The 22994-nt window shown below is 40.9% G+C and overlaps 1 protein-coding gene across 1 annotated transcript in view; it reads right to left on the bottom strand.

Annotated features, from left to right (window-relative positions):
• Positions 1-6728: 6728 nt before the first annotated feature.
• ccdc3b (coiled-coil domain containing 3b) overlaps positions 6729-22994 on the bottom strand; it is a 44736-nt gene continuing 28470 nt past the window's right edge. Inside the window, exons 2-3 of the mRNA XM_014166755.3 lie at positions 19967-20141; positions 6729-10086 (exon numbers count right to left, since the gene is read on the bottom strand). Of these exons, the coding sequence (XP_014022230.1) occupies positions 9802-10086; positions 19967-20141 (460 nt within the window). The 3' untranslated portion in view covers positions 6729-9801. The remainder of the gene's footprint in view (positions 10087-19966; positions 20142-22994) is intronic.

Here is a 22994-nt window from a genome sequence, read left to right as displayed (position 1 = left end):
AGCAAGGGAAGCAGGGAAATCAAAGGAATGCAAGGGAATTACACATGTGCTGTACATACAGTAAACCTTCACAATGCAGAACAACATACACAAAGACAAATATACAATCCAAGCAGAATCTGATCAATAAAGAGGATTTTAATTAGGATTTTAATTTGATCATCCTGTTGCAGGATACCTTTCCTGCAATGCAGGACATTTTACATTTGTTGTGTATTTGAGGTTTAACAAGGGTTCTGAAGTTTGTCATTTCCACTTTGAATTTTCAGACTTGATTTTCCCTCACGAAAAATGTCAATTAATTATAATCCGCATAATAATTCAATTTTCCTCCTGTGGCAGGATTATTTTCCTGCTATAGCAAACTTGCAAAAATGAAGATCCTACATCTGTAGTGTAAACATTCCCCATGCTGACTGTATATACTGTAGGCCTTTTTGGTGGTAATCTGGCAGGTGTTATTTAAAAGGAGAAGGGATGAGCACTGAGAAAACAACCGGCATGTGTTATTTTCCTCCGCGGGACTGAACTGAGCTGACCTCTGCTGCTCCCTCACTCCCTCCATGCCAATAACCATCACAGTGTATTTTACTGCTGTGTGCTGGGCATACCAAAACCAATGTGTTCTGAGACTGTGTGTGTGAGACTGGTGTGTGTCATCGGCAAACTTTGAGGGTGTGTACTTTGTCAGAGTTCTCAACGACAGTCCCAGATGTGAGCGTGTGTTTCTCTATGTGTGTGTGATATCCTCACGCGAAGGCACTGAAACTGTCTCCACTGTCTGAGTCGTTTAGTCAGGAGAGAGCACCAGTATCCTACTCTGTAAAGAGAGATACAGCTCAGGTCAGAGCAGCTTTTGTCTCGGCCTGATGGGTATTGCTCTTTTCTTCTCCTTTTAGGAGGCCTGGTATTGTAATCATCATCTGACAGAGAACTATCAGAATGACAGCAACCTCAGAGGAAAAAGACATACTTCCCTGCTCCTTACTGAAACAGACATAGACAAGCAATGATGGAAATCACCTAGTCCTCGCTGAAACACACTCAGCTGGAAAAGCACTACGATACAGACAAAGGCATGCATGCACTTCAAATCTGAGCTGAGCTTGTCAGGGTTAGGGTTACCATAATATACATTTGCTTAGATTCAAACCAATAATGCTTCATTAGCATGTCTGTATGTAACAACTGACACCGCCAAACTGCACTGTTGCCAAAGCGATTATAAATATCTTCAGGATGTGATGTATCACAGGTTCAACCATTACACAATGAAACATGTATCATACGACTTTGGAGCTGTACAGTGCGCCTGAAGGAATGTAGGAAAATCACACTGGTGTGCCAGAGACTGGGGTTTTATTGTAGGGTGAGTGATTAAAAACCTAAAGGAACTGGAATTCCTGTGCATAAAAGGAAGTGTTGGCTCCTATGGTACATATTTGAGTTATTACCAACAGAAGCAGATGTGACCTAGACCAGAGACTGTTCATGTTCACATGGTAGATGTCTCGTAGGTTGAATGAATAAACTATTTATTATATTGAGTTAATATACTTTATTCTGTATGACATAACCAGTAAGTAAGATTTATCTTTGAAGATACGGATGCCTGTTGGAGCAAAGATAATTGTATATGGAGTAAAGCACTTTGAACTTTGTGGTGTAGGTGAAGAGCTGGTTTATTTCCCAAATGGCACCCTATTCACTACGTTGTGCACTACTTTTGACCAGAGCTTTATGGTCCCTTTTCAAAATGAGTGCACTGCATAGAGAAAAGGGTGCCATTTGGGATGTAGCCCTGGTGTTGCCTTCAGTGCTTCAGTGTCACATTTTCTCCTATTAACTAGACAGTCAACTTTATCAATGACACCAACCATCTTTTAAACCACTTAGCATAATTTAGAAGCCATGAAAATGATTCAAACTGTAATTGTCTGCATTTTTTGGGGGGGAGGGAGTTGGTTGAGCCAGTAGAGAGGAATCTTATTGACTAGACACTATCTCTATTTGCCAACAAAATAATTAATCTGTATAATATCTCAATAACCGTATCCCAAATAGCACCCTATTCCCTTCATAGTGCACTACTTTTGACCAGAGGAAAAATACACACTTCCCTGCTCCTTATTGAAATAGACACAGACAAGCAATGATGGAAATCACCTACAGTAGTCCTCGCTGAAACACACTCAGCTGGAAAAGCACTAAGATACAGACAAAGGCATGCATGCACTTCAAATCTGAGCTGAGCTTGTCAGGGTTAGGGTTACCATAATATACATTTGAGTAGATTCAAACCAATGATGCTTCATTAGCATGTCTATATGTAACAACTGACACCGCCAAACTGCACTGTTGCCAAAGCGATTCATATAATATCTTCAGGAGGTGATGTATCACAGGTTCAACCATTACACAATGAAACGTATCATACGGGGGACCCATAGTGCTTTGGTCGAAAGTAGTGCACTTTATAGGGATCAGGGTGCCATCTCATTTTCTTCAATCATTTGTTTTTCTCAATTGTCTAATAACACAAGGTAGAGAGACCTGAGACAGATGCCAGGAGGAAACAGGAGAGGGAGAGATAGAGATAAAAAAAATATACATAGAAGTGATACATAGATGGTTTGAGAACCTAATGAGGTTCTCACGAACTGTATGTGTATGAATTGTATATTGCATGAAATTATGCCAGGATTCAATCCGATCATGGGCTATAGGCATTGCAGCTTTCAAAGGTAATTTCCGATTGAACCAACCATGAATGGGAACATTTCTTTAAAAACCTTCGTGCCTATAACCTGAGATCAGATTGAAACCCAACCTAGCTATTTTACATAGATAATTAATGCTATATTTCCAAGAGAAGACTGACAGAAATCCCCTTACCGTTTATTATACCAGTAATCAGAATAATCCAACATTTAAACTATATGAAAAAGTTTACGAAGAGACATAAAAACAGCAAAATCCCAAACTACATATATAAAATAAGATAAATAAACCAGGTCTATAATTAGGCTGAACGCGCCAGGGAGGACCATCACAAATGCGGCCATATTGTCTGACATCTGTTTTGCAGCAGTTTGCCGGGGCGCGAGGGTTTTATGTTGAAAAGGCAGCGTATGTACATGTATCATCTTTGGCCCAATTCCACAGGGCTATGACATATTCCTGCAGGCAAAACTGTCTGATGTAGTGCTTTGAGAGAGTGGAGGGGAGAAATGAAGAGAGTTATATTCTGTAACTGTCTCCCCTTCGGAGGTCAACCAAAGCCCGCCAGAGGCCCCAAACAGAGAGAAAGGGCTTGTAAAAGTCCCCCACACTCATATTATCTGTGATATGTCTCCATTTTCACCACTGGAAGAGGTTTACACACTGCAAAATGTGTTTTCAATGTTGTCATTTCTGAGTTTTACTTCCCTTTTCCCTCTCTTTTATGAAACGGCCCCATATGGAAGAGATTGGGTTCAGTTCTCTCCTGGAAATTGTGTTGAAAGTTTTTATAGAAAACGGTCTGCCAAGATTATTCCAGATCGGAAATGATCCTTCCTCCGTCGCTATACCTAACTCCGTACAAAAGGATCTTTCGAGGAAAAGGTCAAAATCTGGGCTGACTATTTCGAATCCTGCTTTGTATTCATGCAAAAGAGATCATGATTTATTCACTTTGTATCACATTGAAGACCCCATAAATGCCAGAAGGAATCTATCACAAGCTGTCACACAGCAGAACAGAGGAAACATCTTGTCTGTTTTTGATTTGAGTCTTGTCTGGAAACAACAAGTCTGTTCTGCATGCTCTCTTTGCAACTAAGTTCTCCCGGTGGTAGCTCTAACATTTGGCTGTACACATCTATGTTGAAATACCAGATCCATAGATAAAAAGAGTTTGGCAAACTATCCTTGTTGGCACCAAACATTCCATGACAATATGTATGTAATCGTTTAGTAACCTTTGGTATCAATATGGTACCCTTTGCAATTCTAAATCCCAAACAAATTCTCCTCAACTGTTTACCAATGGCTCCAGGAAATCCCATGGATTCACTAATCCTCCAGTCTAGTTCTAGGGTTTAGTGTACATCACAAATCTGCTCCAAGTGGCGGGGAGTAGAGGGACAAGACTGCTTTCATGCCTCAGTCTAACATAGAACTTCTTTCACTTCATCTCTGTGATGAAAGCTCTTTGGCTGACTGCGTTATCATATCAGCACTGTTCTATATAGCTCTCTGGGAATAGGAGGTAATAATCTGTAGATAATATATCTAGTTATTTTACTATATATAAACATCTCAAATAATCAACGAGAAACAAAAATATAAACACAACATGGAACAATTTCAACGATTTTGCTGAGTTAAAGTTCATATCAGATAATCAGTCAATTGAAGAAAATTAGTTAGGCCCTAATCTATGGATTTCACATGACTGGGCATGGGTGGGCCTGGGAGGGTATAGGCCCACCCACTGCAGAGCCAGGCGCAGCCAATCAGAATGAGTTTTTCCCCACAAAAGGGCTTTATTACAGACATAAATAGTCCTCCGTTTCATCAGCTGTCCAGGTGTCTGGTCTCAGATGATCCCAAAGGTAAAGAAGCTGGATGTGGTGGTCCTGGGCTGGCATAGTTACACAAGGTCTGCGGTTATGAGGCCAGTTGGACATACTGCCAAATTCTCTAAAACTACATTGGAGGCGGTGTATGGTAGAGAAATTAACATTCAATTCTCTGGCAACAGCTCTGGTGGACATTTCTGCAGTCAGCATGCCAAGTGCACTCTCCCTAAAAACTTGACACATCTGTGGCATTGTGTTGTGTGACAAAACTGCACATTTAGAGCGATCTTTTATTGTCCCCAGCACAAGGTGCACCTGTGTAATAATGCTGTTTAATCAACTTCTTGATATGCCACACCTGTCAGGTGGATGGAATATATTGACAAAAGAGAAATGCTAACTAACATGGATGTAAACAACTTTGTTCACACAATTTGAGAGAAATAAGCTTTTTGTGCGTATGGAACATTTCTGGGATCTTTTATTTCAGCTCATGAAACATGAGACCAAAACTTGACATGTTGCATTTATATTTTTCAGCAATATTTGTTTTGTCTCTCCTTCCAACCACATACACTACATGACCTTCCAACCACATACACTACATGCTTCCATTCAGCCACAAGAGCATTAGCGAGGTCAGGCACTGATGTTGGGCAATTATTGGGCGGCAGTTAGCCTAGTGGTTAGAGCGTTGGACTAGGAAGGGAAAGGTTGCAAGATTGAATCCCTGAGCTGACAAGGTAAAAATCTATCGTTCTGCCCCTGAACAAGGCAGTGAACCCACTGTTCCTAGGCTGTCAATGAAAATAAGAATTTGATCTTAATTTGGGCTAGGCGTGCCTCAAGCGACCCACCTCGACAACATCCGGTGAAATTGAAGAGCGCCAAATTCAAATGACAGAAATCATAATATTAAACTTTCATGGAAATACAGGTGTCATACATCATTTAAAAGATAAACTTCTTGTTAATCCAGCCGCGTTGTCAGATTTCAAAAAGGCTTTACGACGAAAGCACACCATGCGATTATCTGAGGACAGCGCCCCACAGACAAAAGCATTAAAAACATTTTCTAACCAAGCAGATGCATCGCAAAAGTCAGAAATAGCGATAAAATAAATCCCTTACCTTTGAAGATCTTCATCTGGTTGCAATCACAAGGGTCCCTGTTACATAACAAATGGTCCTTTAGTTTGATAAAGTCCTTCTTTATATCCCAAAAAAGTAAGTTTATTTGGCGTGCTTCATTCAATAATCCACCCGTTTCCCCTCATTCAAAATGCATACAAAATGAATCCCAAACGTTACCAATAAACTTGGTCCAAACATGTCAAACAACATTCCTAATCAATCCTCAGGTACCCTAATATGTAAATAAACGATCAAATTTAAGACGGAAAATAGTATATTCCATACCGGAGATAAATAACCAGAAATAGCGATAAAATAAATCGCTTAACTTTGAAGATCTTCATATTTTTGCAATCCCAAATGTCCCAGTTACACAATGAATGGTCGTTAAAGTCCTTCTTTATATCCCAAGTCTATATTATGGCAAAAACATCTCAAATAACCAATGAGAAACGACAGTCCATCATTACTTCAAGACATGAAGGTCAGTCAATCTAGAACATTTAGAGAACTTTGAAAGTTTCTTCAAGTGCAGTCGCAAAAACCATCAAGCACTATGATGAAACTGTCTCTCATGAGGACCGCCACGGGAAAGGAAGACCTAGAGTTACCTCTGCTGCAGAGGATAAGTTCATTAGAGTTACCAGCCTCAGAAACTGCAGCCCAAATAAATGCTTCACAGAGTTTAAGTTGCAGACACATCTCAACATCAACTGTTCAGAAGAGACTGCATAAATCAGGCCTTCATGGTCGAATTGCTGCAAAGAAACCACTACTAAAGGACACCAATAAGAATAAAATACTTGTTTGGGCCAAGAAACACAAGCAATGGACATTAGACCAGTGGAAATCTGTCCATTGGTCTGATGAGTCCAAATTTGAGATTTTTGTTTCCAACCGCCGTGTCTTTGTGATACACAGAGTAGGTGAACGGATGATCTCCGCATGTGTGATTCTCACCGTAAAGCATGGAGGAGGAGGTGTGATGGTGTGGTGGTGCTTCGCTGGTGACACTGTCGGCGATACAAATGTAAAAAACATAATGTTTATTTTTTTCATTATTTGCTGTCATACATGAATATACTAAGGTTAAATTAAAGGCAACCAAATGATTATTGTTTGAAGAGGACAAACATAAAAGCCAAGTACAACACATAATAGGGGACTTGGGACGCCTCTCAGTTCTGACACAGAAAAATATTTTACTGTACCACATCACACCTCATTGGCTAGTGGTTGTATTTATTGAGTGCTCAGCACCCTGTTTCAAATATAAAAACACATTTTTCACTCAATAGAAATGTATAAAACCACCCACAAAAAGTTGGGATCTTAAAAAAATAACAAATAAACCTGGAAGCCCTTGGGATAAAGTTATTATTGGTTAATAATAACCATATAACTGGCAAAATGAGAAACATCTAGATTTCAACAGAATTTGTTGGTGTGTAATGGTTATAGTTGGAACTGGGGAGGGGAGGGAAGGGTCGGGAGAGCTTATCAGAGCCATAGATACAGTATTAAGAGTTTAGCATCTGTGTAGTCTATCGTCTGTGTTGTCACTAAATCAAACTTCCTGTACTCTGTGGAAGTGATCCAGCATCAGTTGTTAAGGACGGAATGTAACCTTTTACATGTAACACTCAAGTCATTTAGCAGATGTTCTTAACCAGTATGACTGTTTTGGGTTTCGCACCCTCAGGGCAGCAGTGTGGGGTCCTTGGCATGGTTTTGCCAGCACACCTGTAGGCCTTTCCTTGACTTTCCCACTAGTTCTCCAAAAGGTGACAGCTACCATGGCAGCATCTCACCTGGCATGGAGACTGGCATCGAACTCCACTCTGGGGAAGGCAGAGTATTTTGCCTGGGCATGTTTGGGGCGTGAGAGGTGTGTAAAATTACAGGGTGAGACTTTGACCTGCCAACATAGCTCAAACACCTCACCTTATTTATCAGAATGTTATATATTTTTTCAATATTATATCCTCACAGGAGGATAAGGCTTCACAGAGGCAGCACTGACCTCTACTCTATGGTACTGAGATGAGGGGACCTAGGAAAGGGGGGATATGGGAGCAAGGTTTGGATGAGATAGGGGGTCAGGAAGGCCCGGTGGGATGAGACTGTGATTACCATATCCCCCAGCATACATGTTTGTAACAAAGCAGTTGTATAGACGGGTTGGCTGACAACGTCACAGAAATTACGAGTGTGCATCAATGTGGCCTTGCTTTGTTATGATTCTGAATGATCAGATAGCTAGCAAAAATGACAAGAAGATGCCATTTTGTCATTCGTAGCTGGCTCGTTTCAGCTAGTTTTATCTTGTTCTTGATACCATATCTTGTTTTGAGGTGTTTTCATTGATTTCATGTCAATGCCAAAATGGCAAAAATTCACTAGCTTGCTAACCAAAAAGTGTAACGATGTGTTTGAGAGATGTCCTCATTGTGCAAATGTATTTATGTTTCAAAAAACATTTGGAGACTAAATACAGCTTACATGTTGTCACAATCAAAGCGAACCCCCGTCTGTTTTGTTCTCACTGTTCTATAACCAGTGAGTCGTAATGAAGCAAGAGTGCCGTCTCAGCCTGTGTGCGGAAATCACATTTGATCCAAGACAACGTTTCCCAGCTAGCGCAGTGGATCTGGGCCGATTCCGGCTGAGAGTCGGGGCACTCGGCTGAGAGTCATGTGGCCGACATCATGTGGCCTGAGTGTGGGCCACCTTTGGCAGTATTACTTATGGCTAGGATGCAGGGATTGAGCTCGGGCCTATTCCGGTGTGTGTTATCTGGCCCAAATGTATAACTTGGGGCTCAGGTCGATTCCGGTGAGAGTTATCTGGCCCAAATGTATTACTTGGGGCTCAGGCTGATTGAGGCTACTCTCTGGCAGATTATTACACGGGCTGCTTTATAAAATTAACATTTCATTATACATTTTTTCCATATGTTCTCATAGTTTCTGTGATAAAAAAAATACAAATAAATTCTTTAAGAGTCCTGTGTAGTATTTTAGAATTTTGATACTTTGTGCAAGGCAATTCATAAGCATTAAAAACTTTGTGGATGGAGCCTCCCGAGTGGCGCAGCGGTCTAAGACACTACATGCAGTGCAAACTGCATTGCTACAGATGTTGGTCTGAGACCTGTGCCGGCCGCGCCCGGGAGACCCATGAGGCGACGTACAATTGGCCCAGCGTCGTCCGAGTTAGGGGAGGGTTTGGCCAGCCGGGATGACCTTGTCCCAGTGCGCTGTAGCGACTCGCTGACACGGTCACCAGTTGTATGGTGTTTTTTTGTGGATGGGTATAATTTGTATGTATACAATGGATAATAGTACTATTTAAAATGACGAAATTGGGTAATTTTGAATACATTTATTTACATTTGCATCAGGCCGCTTCTGGGGGGAGTCTGGTAAGATGCCGGAAAAGTCGGCTGAATTCTGGTAGACGGAAACGGCCGATGTACTTGGGCCAATTCTGGGCAGTCATTCATTTTGATTCTGGGCCGAGTCTGACACCTAATTCCGGGCCGATTCAATCAGTTCCGGCCCCCAGGAAGAGGGCTGCTTCTGGGCCGATTCCTCATTGCTAGCTGGGTTTCCTCAAATTGTCCTGCTACTCTTCCTGTGGTAAGAACAGAGTGGCACAATGTGATTGCAATGACAATAAACGCTTATCACATTGTAATGTAGGCATTCCTTATAGATCCATACAGAGTATATGTGTGTGAAATAACTTGATTTATATTTAGAAATTATGAAGGCTATTCTATAGTATTATATTATTGAAGGGAAAAATAATAAGAAACCTCCATCGTTGTTTTACTGCATCGTTTTTTTCAGCATACAAAACATTTCTGATTTTCTGAATGCACTTTCTTGTAACAGAGTTGTGCCTAGTCTGCATCACATTAAGAGTATGCAATTCCGCTATCTCCATAGCTTTTGACATGATACATTATTACATACAATACCTGTCTATAGCCTACTTATCCTTCTCCTGATGTCACATTCTATACAGTTCTTATATCCTTTTAAGCCTGTCCATGTCTGCAGTGCAACAGGTGGTGGTGGTAGGGGCGGGTTTGGGCTTAGTTTTTTAGCGTCTTGGTGAGGATCTTTTTGAGGGCGGGTCTTTTCTGGTCCTGTGTGGTGTCCTGGTGTGGGTGGGGGGGCTCGGGGTTGTGCAGCTGTTTCATTGGAAGGGTCTTCTGGTCCTTGGTGTCTCGTTTAGCCTGGCGTAGCAGGCGCTTCATGTTCTTCACCTTGTCTCGCAGATGGCTGTTGGCCTTCTCCAGAGAACGCACCTTTTGGGAGAGAGTCTTCACACGCTCCTCCTCCTCAAAGAGGGCCTTCTGCACCGTCGAGCACAGCAGCTGGAAGAAACAGGAAGTCAGTCAACAGGAAGTGAGCAAAATGCTAATTTACCAGATTGAAGTTGATCATAATTGATTCAGATGATGTGTGAGTTCAGAGAATAAAGTCTCAGGCTGTTGTTTAGCATGCTGTTCTATAGTATTATATTATTGAAGGGAAAAATAATAAGAAACCTCCATCGTTGTTTTACTGCATCATTGTTTTAGACCTTTGATGATCCATTGCACAAACCCCAACCAAGTTGTTAACCTAATTCAGTCCTGAATCTTTAGATCCTATGGTTACTCAAGTTCCTGATACAGTCTTAATGTTTGGAAATCTATAATTTACTTCAAAAGGCAAAGATATTCATCTCCTTTCTTTGAAACATATTTCAGAAAACAAATGCTTGCCTTGTAGGGGGATATGCTAAAATGGTCATGTCAAGCCACAATGTATTATGTGCCAAGCAATAGAGATAGAAAAACAAATCTAGAAACTGTTCCACTTCAGTGATGGAAAGTCTGAGACAGATTCTAAGAATTTTTCACCTCATATGTCATGAATTAGACCTAATCCTTTGAACGAGAATACACTGATATTGAGGATGAAAGATATCTGCTAATTTACTGTGTTTCTACAGCTAAGTTGTAGGTGAACATACTATCCAACTGAAGAATATTCCCTTCATTCAAAACACATGACGCACAACTTTAATGATTAACGATAAACACAAGGTAATTTCTTCAAAATGATGACAGGTGTCATCAGTTAACAGTGGTAGTACTGAGGAGAGTAACCTATCATGTTTGTTGATAGTGTTAAATCTTCTAAGACCAACAGTGAAGTCTACTTGTATTTAAAGATATTCCCTGGTTCTTTTGGATACTTTTTAGCCAGTAGTTCTAAAATTCAAAAGACACTTGCACATCTGAGCTATCTTTTTTGCAGATGCATGGTAACAGTTGAATAAGATGAGACATTTTTTTTTTAAACCCACACACTGCTCTTGATAGTATCACTGCTCTTGATAGTATCACTGCTCTTTATTAATTAAGCTTTATGTTTCGGCCTCCTTCGTCAAAGCTTTTGTACGTTTTTTTTTAATTAGCACCCTTATGTAGACATAGCTCCACCCACATCCGTTCAATGCATCGAATGTGGTTGGAGTCAAGGGAAAATAAGTAAGTGTTAGCAAATATAACAATGCGCATTTCATAAATATTCGAATAAAGTGTGTACATAAAACGTATTAAACACATCTGTAAAACCACAATGAGGACATCGACCCATCAAGCAAGTTTTCGTAAATCATTGGGTACAGCGCAAGAAAAACGTCAGAGTCATCTGAAGTGGTGGCATTAACTCATGTTCACATTTACAAAATAACATGCATGGGCATTTCATCATTAAGACCTTCAGGAAATAATGTCTGGAGGTTGAAAATCCCATAACATTCTCTGTCACTCAGAGTATTATTTATATCCCCTCCCCTGTCTGATATCTTAACTTTCTCTGTGCCACAAAATCTAATCGGGTAGAAATGTCATGTTTTTGGTCATTAAAATGTACTGCGAATGGATAATCCCTGTCGTTTCTCCTGATGTTCAATAATTCTCTGTTTCAGAGAACGAGAGGTTTTACCTACATAACACAGCCCACATGGACATATAATCATGTAGATAACATGGGTGGTGGAGCACGTAACAATGTCATTTATTTGGAACTGTTTTCCTCTATGTCAGTGGCAGAAACTTTCACACTTCATCATATTGCTGCACTGTGCGCAACCTCTGCATTTATAGCTACCATTCGGAAGACGGCGTAAAAGAGCCTGGCTCATTTTATTTTGTGGCTGGCTGTTGGCATGGCCTGTTGATCGCGTAAATTGCGACCTCTCCTATATACAGTGCATTCAGAAAGTATTCAGACCCTTTGATTTTTTTCCCACAATTTGTTATTCTAAAATGAATTAAATACTTTTCCCCCCCCTCATCAATCTACACATAATACCCCACAATAACAATGCGAAATGTTTGCAAAAGTAGAATTTTTATATATATATATATATATATATATCTTATTTACATAAGAATTCAGACCCTTTGCTATGAGACTCGAAATTGACCTCAGGTGCATCCTGCTTCCATTGATCATCCTTGAGATGTTTCTACAACTTGATTGGAGTCCACCTGTGGTAAATTCAATGGACATTTATTTGGAAAGGCACACACCTGTCTATATAAGGTCCCACAGTTGACAGTGCATGTCAGAGCAAAAACCAAGCCATGAGGTCGAAGGAATTGTCCGTAGAGCTCCGAGAGAGGATTGTGTCGAGCAAGAGATCGGGGGAAGGGTACCAAAAAATATCTGCAACATTGAAGGTCCCCAAGAACGCAGTGGCCTCCATCATTCTTCATTGGAAGAAGTTTGGAACCACTAAGACCCTTCCTAGACCTGGCCACCCGGCCAAACTGAGAAATCGGGGAAGAAGGGCCTTGGTCAGGGAGGTGACCAAGAACCGGATGGTCACTCTGACAGAGCTCCAAAGTTCCTCTGTGGAGATGGGAGAACCTTCCAGAAGGTCAACCATCTCTGCAGCACTCCACCAATCCAGGCTTGATGGACAATGGCCAGACAGAAGCCACTCCTCAGTAAAAGGCACACAACAGCCCGCTTGGAGTTTGCCAAAAGACACCTGAAGGACCATGAGAAACACGAGGAAGGAGGAGGAAACTTGACAACATCCCTACAGTGAAGCATGATGGTGGCAGCATCATGCTGTGGGGATGTTTTTCAGCAGCAGGGACTAGTCAGGATCGAGGGAAAGATCAACGGAGCAAAGTACAGAGAGATCCTTGATGAAAACCTGCTCCAGAGCTCTCAGGACCTCAGACTGGGGCAAAGGCTCACCTTCGAACAGGACAACGACCCTAAGCACACAGAGAGAGAAGCATGGGATAAACTCCCCAAATACAGGTGTGCCAAGCTTGAAGCGTCATACCCAAGAAGACTCGAAGCTGTAATCGATGCCAAAGGTGCTACATCAAAGTACTGAGTAAATGGTCTGAATACTTACTTAAATATGATATTTAAGTTTTTATTTTTAATACATTTTCAAAAATGTCTAAACTGTTTTTGCTCTGTCATTATGGGGTATTGTGTATAGATTGATGAGGACCATTTTTTATTTAATCAATTTTAGAATAAGGCTGTAACGTAACAAAATGTGGGAAAAAAATCAAGGCTTATGAATACTTTCTGAAGGCACTGTAAGTTGTTTGTCATAAGATATGGTATCTATAGCTCTATCGATCACTCAGTAAATAGAGAAAAAAACAATGCGGTTTTGTCAAATAGCAGTAGGCCAGATTCGAACCTATGCCGACACTGTATACAGTATATAGTATATACAGTATGTGCTGGAGGCTGCGTCATTACTGCTAGACCAGCCAGGACACTCAGCAGGTAACTCTTAACAGAAAATTCCAGGTAACCAAAACATTTGGAAGGAGAGATGGAGCTTGTTTGCCTGAGTATTTTTCATTCAGACCAGAGGTACCCAGAGTAAAGTCCCCATTTCCACATCTTTCTGTCATTGTTATTGGAAATGCCAATAAATGCCACTAATCATAAGTGGCACATGAATGATGTATCACTGTGGTCATAATGGTAGGGACCCAGGTTCCATAGAATCATTGACATAATATGCAATCTTGACACTCATCTCTTCATTAATACATTTATTTCCAGCCTTAGTGGAACATTTTCCCATGTTATTAGAGGGACATCAAAGGTTTTTGAGGGAAAACAGCTGTGGGTCCCAGTTGAAGATACCTCCATGGGCATGAGATTTTCAGTCTAACGCAGGAAATTGACGACTATAATCATAACATCATGTGTGTTGGGTAATTATCATTCGTTTTACATGTGAAGACCCTAGAATGTCATTCTTACACAGCAGTAACAGTCATGTCTGTGTGGCATGATGACAGTATATGATTGCGTTGTGCTGTCACACAGTCCAGCCTGTGGGCCTAGCCATTCCTTTCAGTTATTTTGTAATACGAGTGTAATCATAAGAAAAACATTGTGCATTTCCTTGGCTTTGCCTCTGATTACAGATTTGAGCTGAGATGTGGTCATTAATGGAAATAAGCCAATTCTTATTCCTTCATCGTGAAAGAAGGCTTTTATGTGCAGTTAGCACATGATTGGAAACAGAGAAGACTGATGTAAATCTTGAATTCAATGAATGGCATCTAAAGACATTGAAATGGCAGATTATTCGTTTCTATAAAGGGACCGTACAGGACTCTATGATGTAATCACTGGCGTTGATCTTGACACTGGAACTCTGAGGTGAACCATGGATAGGTTATGGAGAAATGTGTAGACATCAGCATGTTTACTAGCATTCAGTATCTTACAATGCGTATGAGGCACACTTTTCCCTCAACCTACTTCAAATCAGGACCACGGGACAGGGCTTTGAAACTGATCCAATAATTTGGTCACACTTAATTTGAACAGTCCAGATAGTCCATCTGTAAATGCTCTAAAGATGGTCCTACTATCAACAAACTATCTGTCGCTAAGCAACTGCTTGCTAAGGTTACGGTTAGGATTAGGTTTAGATTAAGGGTTAGGGTAAGGTTTAGGGTTAAGTTTAGGGTTAGGTTAAGGGTTAAGTTGAAATGTTACTGTAGAGCATCTAAAATGCTTGTAGAGCATCTACAGATGGACTACCCAAATAAAGTTTTACCAAAATGTTTTACCTACAGTACCAGTCAAAAGTTTGGACACACCTACTCATTCAAGGGTTTTTCTTTATTTTGACTATTTTCTACATTGTAGAATAATACTGAAGACATCAAAACTATTAAATAACACATATAGAATCATGTAGTTAGCAAATAAGTTTTAAACACATCTAAATATATTTTATGTTTGAGATTCTTCAAAGTAGCCACCCTTTGCTTTGATGACAGCTTTGCACACTCTTGGGATTCTCTCAACCAGCTTCATGATGAATGCTTTTCCAACAGTCTTGAAGGAGTACCCACATATGCTGAGCACTTGTTGGTTGCTTTTGCTTCACTCTGCGGTCCAACTCATCCCAAACTATCTCAATTGGGTTGAGGTCAGGTGATTGTGATGGCCAGGTCATCTGATGCAGCACTCCATCCCTCTCCTTCTTGGTCAAATAGCCATTACAAGTACAGTCTAATAGATTTCTGTTCTGTGCTCATTGTAGAAAACTCCATAGATGGATAAAAAACCTGTATGCCTCTCCTTGTCTCTCAGCCGCATCCCACTCTCCAGTCAACATACTCTACTCTGCATTGACACTTAGAGAGAGAAGCACAGCAGAGCTCTAACTAAGGGGAGTCTGACTGTCTGCACCATCAGAGCAAGGCCTCTATCCACCACCTAAAGAATTCCGGTCTCCCAGCCACAAAGAACAAATTACACTTACAAGCCTCTCCTCAGTAGACATTTGAAGATTGTGGTTAGCCCTGACTACAAAGCCACTATTAGGGATGTAAAAAATATTTTCACATGGCCATCCCCTTGTACTGTAGAAATGATTTACATACATTTCCCTCTCATAAAATGTACTCAAAAAGAATGATTACCACCACAAATAACAATAACTGTAGCAACCCTGTGTTTATAAGTGTGGATATTCGACTTGACCACTTCTCCCTGTTTGTCTCATTACACTACGAACAGAGCTGGCTGCAGACAATGATCAGCTAGTGGGAAATCAGATAAAAAAATGTTGATGCTATGTATACACTGAGTGCACAAAACATTAGGAACACCTGCTATTTCTATGATATAGACTGACCAGTTATTGACATCACTTGTTAAATCCACTTCAAGCAGTGTAGATGAAGGGGAGGATACAGGTAAAAAAAAATATTTGTAAGCCCTGAGACATGGATATTCCTCTATATTCTTGTGGATTTATATTGAACATTTGTGCAGATTTGAATGATTTTATGTATGGTATGATTGCTAGTTAACCTTGTAAAGTTCATGCCCCAACAAATGGAGGCTGTTCTGAGGGCAAAAGGGGGTGCAACTTAATATTAGAAAGGTGTTCCTAATGTTTTGTACACTTAGTTTGTGATGGCAGAGTATGCAAAACAAATGTGCACCCAATTGATACAAATCATCATGATATCATTCTGTCAGGAAGGCCTACTTTGCAGTCAACATTTAAATAGTAATGTTTTTGGGGAAAAATGTGAAAATTTCAGCATTCATGGCGGGTTTTATAGAGCCAATAAGCTATATATATATATATATATATATCTTACCTTTAGAAGTGTTTACTTCAGGCTGACTACTAGCATCTTTTGAGTTGCAATGTCCCATAAATTGAATGACCAAATAAACCTAAACTACCTACAAAATTTGTTTTGCAGCGACACAATTGGAAAGGAAGGCTACAGCTAAAAAAAAATTGATTACTTCTGCAATTCACAAATGATTCCCATGATTCGATTCACCGCGATGTCACCAAACCCCAACTACTACAATTGGGAAGTACTTTATTCAATTTGAAGCAAATAATCATTTAAAACAAATAGTTTCATATAAATTAATCAATTTTTTATGTGAAGAGATTTTAATGATTTTATGTGTGGTATGATTGCTAGTTAATGATTAATGATTGCTGTTGCAGATCTGGACAAAATTGTCACGGCTGTCAAAAGGATCGGACCAAAGTGCAGCATGGTTGTAGTTCCACATATTTATTTATTACGTGAAACGTTGCGATACACAAATAACTACAATAACAAAACCAACAAACCGTGACGCAGAGAGAAATAAACACTACTCAAAAAATAATCACCCACAAAAACAGGTGGGACAAACATCAGCTTAAATATGACCTCCAATTAGAGACAACGACAACCAGCTACCTCTAATTGGACATCATACCAAACAAAACCAACATAGAAATACAAAACTAGAAACTGAACATAGAAATACAAAACATAGACAAACACCCCCTGTCACACCCTGACCTACTCTACCATAGAAAATAACAACTTACTATGGTCAGGACGTGACAAAAATCCACCTACCACTATTATCACTATGGATAGAGGGCAGGATAGAGTTGACTGTATAGCAAGTGCACAGAAAAGTAATGGAAGTACCAAAACACCTTGATAGGGGAGGCGCATGCAAGCAGATGAGGAAATGTGGCTGTAAGGAAGAAATGATATAGTAAAACCTGCAAATGGTGCATGTAAAACAGGGAAAAGATTCACTACCCTCCCCTGTATCCAATAAATACACAATTTCACATAATCCTCCCCAAAGCAAAAATAAAATCCCCTATTTCGGATCAGCCCCCCCCCCCCCACCCCTGTCAGTTAGCAGAATGCTTTCTGGATAGCATACAATTCCATTCCCTGTGAAGTGGGGGCTCCTATTCAGTGGCAATTTTAGCATGTAAATCTTGGTGGGACAAACAAAACAAACAAATTGGGGGGTGCATACCAGCAAAGCCACTACACAACACAACACTAAACAATGCATTAATTGCACTATAAAGGTGACAAACGGTGACAACAAACTGTTAGGGCCTACATAAAGCTATCCCAACAGCAGAGTTCCAACAGCAGTCCCAACACTTTACCTCTGCTACACGTGGCTATCTGCGGAGCCTTGTCTGGCAGCAAAACAGTTAATTCAGCCTAATTTACTAGCTTTTAAAAAAACATATCTGACATGGCTGACATGCTTAAACAAATGTGGTTTCTACTGACAATTGAGATGTACAAACTATGGCATAAGGGGACGACAAGCGGATAAGAGGCAATCTGTAAATTTTGATTAAGACATTAATGAGCGAGCTAGGACGGATTTAGTCAATATAACTGTTTGTTCAGAACATACTTACAGTGTTCTCCCTGTACATCAAGTCAGAACCGTAGGATAAATAAAGGGGGCATATAAGCCGACAATGAAAGCTCTTACAATATTTGATGATTACATTTCTCTAAAACAGGTTATAGGCTACATGTGCACCAACAAGTCAGAACGGTAGGCAAAATTCAGAGGGGAAAATAGATCAAATTATTAGGGTGAAGCACATGGGCTACTAACAGTTTACTACAAAACATACCTCAGTATTACTTTCTTAGCTACAGTATACATATCTCCCTGGCATATTACATAATTTATACAGCAGCATACAAGACATTTTTGGACTCAACTTGCTGTGCTGTACTCACTTGAACAGGAATGAGGTGCGGCGGTCCTTTGTGGGCAAATTTTGTCAAACTTTATCATCAAAGCTTGGCATTCTCTGGATTTATGTTGCTTTGAAAACATCTGGGAACTCGGGAAAAAAACAAGGTTGAATCATGATGACGTCAGTGATCTTCCGGGAATAGCTTTAGAATGAGGCTCGAGTTCCCAATTTACAATTTGGAAGTTGGATAACGGTTCAAAATGTATTTTCCCTGTCGGAGCTAGTTTTTTCCTGAGTTCCCAGTTGTCTTGAACTCACTGAAGTCAGATTTCCCAGTTCTGAGTTAACACTTGTTATGAGCACGACAGAAATCATGCTAGATTGACAGCATGGCCAACGTTGAATGTTTATAATTTTAAGCATGGAAAGAGAACCTTAAACCGAGAATTGGGACCACACACCTACTCCAATGAATAACAGGCTAGTGATTGCTTTGCAATGCTTACAGTTAGCCACTGATTCCTTCCAAACCACTCATTGTTGAAGGTGCGATTTCCAACTTGCTGTATAATGTTTATGTCCAATGCCCGATGAGCACCGATACTTTTTATCTATAATTTCTCTTCATTATTTCACTTCATATGACAAGGATTAAAAAGGATTTGCCAGTAGATTGTTGACTTCAAATCAAACTGTTGTGTCATCGGCAAACTTAATGATGGTGTTGGAGTCGTGCCTGGCCATGCAGTCATGAGTGAACAGGGAGTACAGGAGGGGACTGAGCAAGCACCCCTGAGGGGCCCCTGTCTTGAGGATCAGCGTGGCGAATGTGTTACCTACCCTTTTACTTCTAGCTAAGATTTTGAAAGTATGTCCAATCAAAGCTACTGTAGATATAACGTGATTTGACATCATTTTATCTGTGGCCAATGACCTTGAGCCTTCTTGGATTGGCACTTATAATGTAACTCTATGGTAGCTCCCAAGGGGCTTGAATTTTGTAGCTCTACCCATAGATTTGTCAGTGATGTAGTGTCCCCATGTGTGACAGAACACTAAGCCAATCACGGCGCAACTAGAGAACATTACCAACCCCTACGCTCCACATTTTCCGCTGGCTGCCCCACCACCACAGAGAGCACTGAGCTAGGCTGAAACACCTGCATTTTGGAGCTGCCTTACTCAAGAAAGCAAAAAAGAGACCATGTTTGTATGATTGAATGGAGGCTTTATTAACTCAAGTATCATTAATATTTTTTGGGCTAAAAATGTGGGGCTCAAAACACCACTGCTCCTATTGCATTCTGTTTCATTATAGGCACTGTTCACTGATTGGGGGTTAAGGGGAGGTTAAGCTAAACATAATACTATGCAGCACTACCTTTTACTAAAATCTTCCTGTCTATCAAGTGCAGGTGATCATGGAAGACTTGCTACAATATGCAACGCTGCATGCTACCTCAGCCATGGGGAATGGCAAGGAAATTTGATCAGCTGTATATAGTGTGTCTGTCAAAGGTTTCCTGCATGTGTTTTGATGAGATTCTTCCAACCTAGGTTGTTTTTCTTTGCCGATCTTGCTCTTTGGTGGTTTAGGAGATGCTGTTTAAGCGATGCTGTTAAGACTTTTGTAATAAAGGCACACATAAACAAGAGCGATAGATAAGTTTAATTTGTACCCGGCTGTCTTCCTGAGCCTCCCACTCTGGGGTGTAGGTGTGGACTGTGATTCCGGCCGTGCAGTTGGAGAACTGGAAGAGGCTGGCGAACATGCGGTGGTTCTCTGGTGTGTCTGGGAAGATTGGGTCTTGGAAGTTAACCCCATGGGGGATGATGTTGTAGTTCTCATCCATCCTGAGGAACACAGAGAGACAGGGGATCAAGATGCATTGCATTTGAATTCCACACACACAGACACACTCTCATACTGTAAGGCTTTGAGACTGAAGTGTGGCAGATTTTGTGATACTGCCGTTGGGGTTTTAGACTGGGTTAAAATAACATGTATTTTATCCTCCTCAGTGTGTGGCTTTGGTATCTGTTTATCTCAACTATGCTTTGGGCCACAGCTGTCTAATAAAACCTCCAATCGTGTGACACGGAGGGGAATACCCGTAGCATAACAGTTAGAGCACCTGCAGTAAAATATTATAACAATTCTTCAGCAGCTACACAAAAACACTTAAGTATTACAAAGGCATTTGGCAGCACAATTACATTTACCTCCAGGTGAAACATTGAAAGTTCACATCCAAACTCATCTAAACTAAGTGGCATACTCTCTCTATGTCTCACATCCTCTCTTCTTTCGTTCTGTTGTTTTTATTAATTGTGGTGTTTAAACCATGTCACTCATAACCTCTCCAAGCAGACATCTGCACACACACACACATATCCACACACACACACACACCTCCCATCAAATGAAGGAAGTCTGTTATCACATCTCTCAAGGTGGCAAAATACATATTAATACAACACCATGGTTACCCTGGCATAAAAGGAGGAGAAATGACACACTTATTTGGTCTGCCTCTCGTTAAGGGCACTGCTCCTTTCTTTACTGTGAGCTTTGGCTGCTTTCCATGGGCAAGCCTGAGGAAAAGTTCAGATTTATGTTTGTGCTACTCAATTACAGAGAATAGATCACGTAATGGCCTGCAGAGTTTATTATAAGTAATAATCAAGCCTACATTGCGGTGAAGGAAGGACACGTGAGTTCTTCCATGGATTGTTTCCTAATGCAGGAAAATGTTAAATGGCCTGGTATGACATCATTTTGAATTATAAAGCTGGAAGGAAATTGTGTGTTTGTTCAAACAGATAGATTTTTAATGTGATTATCAGGAGTTAAACAGCTGTGTTATTCAAATGATTCAAGCAATCAACATCTGACAGATGCTTGAACCACTGTTCTTCAGAGAAAACTTATCTCATGCATTCTGTTAGGTTCAAATAATGACGGTCAGCACAGAACAGTATATGTTACAGTATCTTCTCCAATCAACAGCTTCCACCCTCCCCCCCCCCCCCCCCCCCCAGTCCATGCATCTAGACTCCATCTAGGTTATGAGTGACAGTAGCTGCGTGCGAGAATTGTTACATTGGGTTTTGAGGGTAGTGAACGAAAATTTAGTATGGCACAAAAATACAAAATAAAAAGGCACCTCATGTATGTGTGTGTATGTGTGTGCATGAGCTCTATGTTTGTATGTTTTTGTCTGACCTAGACAGCCTGATGTTTTGTCCCTACAGTGGGGGTCACTCATAACGTTGATAATGATGGCCAACTCCGGCACTGGAATGTTAGCAGAGGCAACACAAGGTCAACCCTAAGAGCTACAGTGCCTTCGGAAAGTATTCAGACCCCTTGACTTTTTCCACATTTTGTTACGTTACAGCCTTATTCTGAAATGTATTACATTTTTCAAAAACTTTCTCAGCAATCTACACACAATACCCCATAATGACAAAGCAAAAACAGGTTTAGAGATTTTTGCAAATTTATAAACAGAAATACCTTCGCTATGAGACTCGAAATTGAGCTCAGGTGCATCCTGTTCCCATTGATCATCCTTAAGATGTTTCTACAACTTGAGTGGAGTCCACCTGTGGTAAATTCAATTGATTTGACATGATTTGGAAAAGGTACACACCTGTTTATATAAGGTCCCACAGTTGACAGTGCATGTCAAAGCAAAAATCAAGCCATGAGGTTGAAGGAATTGTCTGTAGTGCTCCGAGACAGGATTGTGTCGAGGCACAGACCTCGGGAAGGGTACCAAAACAGTTCTGCAGCATTGAAAGTCCCCAAGAACAAAGTGGCTTCCATCATCCTTAAATGTAAAAAGTTTGGAACTACCAATACTCTTCCTAGAGCTGGTCGCCCGACCAAACTGAGTAATCGGGGGAGAAGGGCTTTGGTCAGTTAGGTGACCAAGAACCTATGGTCACTCTGACAGAGCTCTAGAGCTCCACTGTGGAGATGGGAGAACCTTCCAGAACGACATCCATCTCTGCAGCACGCTACCAATCAGGCCTTCATGGTAGAGTGGCCAGACGGAAGCAGCTCCTCAGTGAAGGGCACATGACAGCCCGCTTGGAGTTTGCCAAAAGGCACCGAAAGGACTCTCAGACCATGAGAAACAAGATTCTCTGGTCGGATGAAACCAAGATTTAACTCTTTGGCCTGAATACCAAGCATCACGTCTGGAGGAAACCTGGCACCATCCCTACGGTGAAGCGTGGTGGTGGCAGTATCATGCTGTAGGGATGTTTTTCAGCGGCAGGGACTGGGAGACTAGTCAGGATCGAGGCCAAGATGAACACAGCAAAGTACAAAGAGATCCTTGATGAAAACCTGCTCCAGAGTGCTCAGGTCCTCAGACTGGGGTGAAGGTTCACCTTCCAACAGGACAACGACCCTAAGCCCACAGCCAAGACAAAGCTGGAGTGGCTTCGGGATAAGTTTCTGAATGTCCTTGAGTGGTTCACTTGAACCCGATCAAACAAATCTGGAGAGACCCGAAAATAGCTATGCAGCAACGCTCCCCATCCAAACTGACAGAGCTTGAGAGGATCTGCAGAGAAGAATAGTAGAAACTCCCCAAATACAGGTGTGCCAAGCTTGTAGCGTCATACCCAAGAAGAATCGTGGCTGTAATCGCTGCCAAATGTGCTTCAACAAAGTACTGAGTAAAGGGTCTG

Source organism: Salmo salar, chromosome 22 (assembly GCF_965601325.2).
Source record: "Salmo salar chromosome 22, fSalSal1, whole genome shotgun sequence".
Taxonomy (NCBI): domain Eukaryota; kingdom Metazoa; phylum Chordata; class Actinopteri; order Salmoniformes; family Salmonidae; genus Salmo; species Salmo salar.
This window is presented reverse-complemented; position numbering and strand designations above follow the sequence as displayed.